Raw genomic sequence first — 4,905 nt, 5'->3', positions numbered from 1 at the left:
GGGCCTGGCGTCTATATGCGACTCGGACACGGACCCGCGCGAGCTCGAAGCGTTCGCCGAGCGTTTCAAGCAGCGGCGTATCAAGCTGGGCGTGACGCAGGCCGACGTGGGCTCCGCGCTGGCCAACCTCAAGATCCCGGGCGTGGGCTCGCTCAGCCAGAGCACCATCTGCAGGTTCGAGTCGCTTACGCTCTCGCATAACAACATGATCGCGCTCAAGCCCATCCTGCAGGCGTGGCTCGAGGAGGCCGAGGGCGCACAGCGCGAGAAAATGAACAAGCCCGAGCTCTTCAACGGCGGCGAGAAGAAGCGCAAGCGGACTTCCATCGCTGCACCTGAGAAGCGCTCCCTCGAGGCCTACTTCGCTGTGCAGCCCAGGCCTTCCTCGGAGAAGATTGCCGCCATCGCCGAGAAACTGGACCTCAAAAAGAACGTGGTGCGGGTGTGGTTTTGCAACCAGAGACAGAAGCAGAAGCGGATGAAATTCTCTGCCACTTACTGAGGGTGTCTGGGGTTGGGGGGTGTTGGGAGCGTCAGAGAGGAAAGCTAAGCAGGCATTGGGGGACTTACGCCCTCCCCGGGCCTGCTTACTTCCACATTTGGCCTGTCCGATGTCCTGCTTGCATTTGGGGAGTCTCTTCTCTGTCCCCTCCTTGTTGTCCCTGCTTTCATCCTTCCCAACCTAAAGGATAGGGAATGCAGGGTGTGGAGACTGGAGGGTATAGCAAAAAGAGAAGAGGGGAGCATATGGGTGAGTGGGGAGTAGGGGGAAGGAAAGCAGAGACAAGAACAGGGGTTTGGAGGAGCAGGATGGGTCTAGGGGTTAGGGTGGGGCGAGATGCGGGAAGGGTAGGGAAATGAACTGTTTTTGACCAGAGATACTTACCAAAATCTCCTGGGGACCAAGGAACTACGTACAAAAACAAACGTAACAGTCACCAAAAATTAGACAAATAAAGACAAACTACAACAAAACAGAACAAAAGCAAAGAAAAAATGCTTTAGAATATTAACTCTGGGGATCTGCAGTCTGCAGCTTCATTTCCCCCCAAGGAAAAGAAAAAAAAAAAGAGCACCATCCTTATTACCACCATCCCAGCCCTACACACGCAGCCCGACACACACTGAGTCAAAAAATTAAAACCAAACGAACCAGAACGTGAAATTCTGGGTAGAGAAACTAGTTGTTTTGTCTATGTGTTTAATTCCCCCCCCCTTAAATCTCACCTCCACTCTGTCCATATCTGATTTATTTCCTCTGTTTCAGTGAGACTCTTGATGGCTGCTCTCCATCACTGGGAAGTGAGAAGGTGACAGAGTAGAAAGGGGAGTTTGCTGCTTAGGTGGGGACCAACTTTTCCAATGCCCCAACCTATACTCTGATCTAAATTGGGTGGGGGCCTTTAGGGAAAGAGAGGCAGTCTTGGAAGTTGATTAAAATCAGTTTAGAGGCTCTGAATTAAATATTTTATTCTAGAAAAAATAATTTTAACAAGTTTTTTTTTCTTTTCATTTTTGCTCTTGTATTTGACCAAAATCATTTCAAAATAAATCCCCTCACCTCACATTAGAACTTTACCCATTTACCCTTTCTTTTGTTACCAGTGTGGTTTATTTAAAAGTATATACTTACTTTTTTCTCCTATGGATTCAAATATACTGACTGCAGTGAAAGATGCCAGGAGTGATACTCTGCCCTGTTTTCTCCACTGAACAAGACCTATCTTGCTCTTCCAGGTTTCCTTTCCCCCTTCTCTTGGAGATCTTGAGATTTTTTTAAATGTTGGGAAGTTTCTGCTTTCAGTTGGGGCAGGACTTGGCTATGAGAAAGTCAACTAAATCCCAGATGAGAGGAAGACAGGTTTAAAACTCTCAGTTTGTTTCAAAGGGGTCTGCATGTTGGGGAGGGGGGAAAGCAGAACAACCGTGTTTCCTTTTTATTATTATTAAGTATTATTATTCAAGAGTCATTTATTGTTGGGATAAATGTTGGGTAGCAAGAACGTTAATTTGCACTATCAGTCTTCCAAATAGAAAACCATGTATAGTATTTCATAGTCATAATCAAGTTACTTTTCGGACTGCTGGTAGATTTTTTAAAAAAGAGAAAGACAGTTAAAGGTGGTTAGGAAAAATGCCTGTTTGTGCACAAGACACTCTTTGGCTCTCATGTGGAGATGGTTTATTACTATTTTTAATAATAACTTGAAAACAGAACAAGCGAGAAAAGGAAAAGAAAAAAAAAACCTCACCATTTAACAAGACTGAAATCATGCATGACCGGAAAGATGCAAAAAGAAACACAATTAGATCTCACTCTGGTTAGGGAATATTTATTTAATTATGTTGTATATCATTGTTTGCAGCGCAAACATTCTATGCATTTGAAATTGAGAGCACTAAACTGGGCTAGCTTCCTGGTAGACCGTTTTGTGGATGGTGTGATTTCACAGTCTACTGCCTGTTTTCACTGAAAACACAACATTCTTGTCATATTCTTGTATTTAGAGGAAAAGGGAAAAAAAGTTTATTGTAAATATTTTCTTTAATGCACACACAGAGTGGTTACAAACTGCCAGTATTAATCCTGAAATGTCTCACAGATTGATCTACCTGTCCATGAATGTCTGCTGAGCTTCCTCCTTGGTTATGTCTTTGCTCTATTACCTTTTTTTCCCTCCCTACTTCTATCAGAACTTTTCTGTGCGCCAAAATATAACAGGGAGATGTGTCCCAGCACACTTACTAATAAAACATACCTGAAAGAAGAGCAGTTTTATGATTTGGGTGCATTTTTACTTCTATACTGGGCCAAGTCCTGGTAGAGCCGTTCAACAAATTAGACTGAATTAAACAACAACAACAAATAAAATCCCATTTAAATAAAAGGGGGAGGTAAGGATGTTGAAAGGAAGATAAAAAAGGGGAAATGGTGAGAATGCTGTATTTTTCTGCTGAATCAGAATTCATTACTTTCAGATAGCTCTTATGTGAAAAGTGGTGCTCTGAATAAAATTAATTCTATATTAGTTGCCTGTGTTTATAAAAAAGTTTTTAAATGCAGAAAAATCTTGAACTACAGCACTGTCTTCGAGAGCTGGAAGGAAATAAATAATCAAGCGCCCACATAACAAATTTAAATTGAGGGTCAGGGACAGATGGAGATTTGTATGTGTTGCTCTAGCCTAAAAAACTTCCTAAATATCTTGTAACTAAATGACTTTCCTTGGACGTTAATAAATAGTAATAATAATAATAAAACCATCCACTGATCTTCCCAGATAGCTTGTCCAATGCCTCTGTTCATTTGGAACATGTAGTGTGCCACCTACTACTACTCCAAGTGACCAGAGACTATGGTGACCTGGGACTAGATCAGATGCCAAATGTATAAAGTTTCTTAATGCTGGGATCATGTTTTCTGATATCCTATTTTAGTCTAATCTTTTCATTTCACCGGCAAATCTGTGAAGCAAAACATTTGATGTTCAGAAAAGAAAAGTAAATTTAAAAAGCTGTGATTTTAAACATGTTTTAAGAAGAAGCACTAGAGGTATTTTTAAAAATAGATCTCTTCCACCAGAATTGATTTGTTTCTGTTGTTTTGACTTGAAATGTCATGTCATCAGAGTTTTTAATAAAATGCATTTGTAAAAAAAAAAAAGTTATTTTATAGAAAAGTATGACCGGATTTCATTGTTGGAGAACCAGGAATGAACAAATGAAAAAAATTACAAAGCCTTTTTTTCTTTTTAAATCTGCCTCAAACGGAAATGTTGCAGGCAAAAACATTTGTATAATACAATAATGAACAATGTATGTATTAAGAACTTAAACATTTGTTTTGTATTAAGAACAAAACAATATTATGTTAATAAAATGGATCATGAAAATACATGCTTTGCAGAGTTTCCTATATTATGTAGTAGGAAACTGTGCAAAACAAAGAATGCTTTGCTTTCTGGTGAGTGAATCTTATGGCAGGAAGGAATAATGAGACTACTCTAAAATGCCTTTAACTGTCAATTCATGAAGAAACAAACAAACAAAAGCCCTCCTGAAGAGAATGCAAGGGCTTGCTACTTCGCCACAGTTTGGACTTTAAAGTTTTCTGGTTCTGAAGAGTAAAACTCCACTTGAAGCGATTTCAACACCAGTCAGTGGATGAAAATAGTAAAATGTGTGGCTCGGGTTATTTTAAAGACTAATAGTGGGTAAGTTGGAGAAAATGAGAGAATCAGGCTTCGTTTGCATTTCAATTTCCAGTCCAGGCTGTGGTGGAGTAGAAAAGGCAAAAGAAAAAAGCACAAAATGCACTTGCCACATTTATGACACTCATTCCTCTTCACTTTCCCTTTTTTCCCCAGTTCTAGTTCGGTGTCCTGCTCCTTCTGTAGATCTAAGTGATGCTGTCCTCAAAACCCACTAACTTCTGAATATATTTTTGTTTAACGCATGTTCTGCAATTGCTCTCAACTTCGATTACATGGTCATGAATAAACCGTAGGCACCCACTGCCGCGATTGTATTGGTATTTCTCGTGATATTAAGACTAGTTTAGTTCCTACTTGTGGCCGCCATGAGAAGACAGGGCGCCCTTTCGCTGAGGAGTCATGGCCTTTGGCACCCTACCCCGCTTCCCGGCCTCTCCCGCCTGCCGACCCTGCATGAAACATTTCCGCTCCAGTTTACAGGTCCAGGGTGTTTCATAGTGGTGTGCTTTAAGCTGACATTATGGCTTTTGACCCTGGCTGAAACCAGTGTCCCCCATCCCATTCAAATGGCATCGGTAGCCAACGGGAGGATAAAGGTGATGCCCACAATTGCTATTATCACCTGGTCCGGTTCTGCTGTCCCTGTTGTTCCCACTGTACGTAGCCCCTCAATATGAGCCCCACTTGCAGA

The 4,905-nt window shown here is 41.4% G+C and overlaps 1 protein-coding gene across 1 annotated transcript in view; it reads left to right on the top strand.

Moving 5' to 3' along the window:
- POU4F1 (POU class 4 homeobox 1) overlaps positions 1-502 on the top strand; it is a 1,924-nt gene extending 1,422 nt beyond the window's left edge. Inside the window, exon 3 of the mRNA XM_007941531.1 lies at positions 2-502. Coding sequence (XP_007939722.1) covers positions 2-502 — 501 coding nt within the window. The remainder of the gene's footprint in view (position 1) is intronic.
- The last annotated feature ends 4,403 nt before the right edge of the window (positions 503-4,905 follow it).

This window comes from Orycteropus afer, unplaced genomic scaffold (assembly GCF_000298275.1).
Source record: "Orycteropus afer afer isolate SDZICR_OR568_19922 unplaced genomic scaffold, OryAfe1.0 scaffold00081, whole genome shotgun sequence".
Lineage (NCBI taxonomy): Eukaryota > Metazoa > Chordata > Mammalia > Tubulidentata > Orycteropodidae > Orycteropus > Orycteropus afer.
This window is presented reverse-complemented; position numbering and strand designations above follow the sequence as displayed.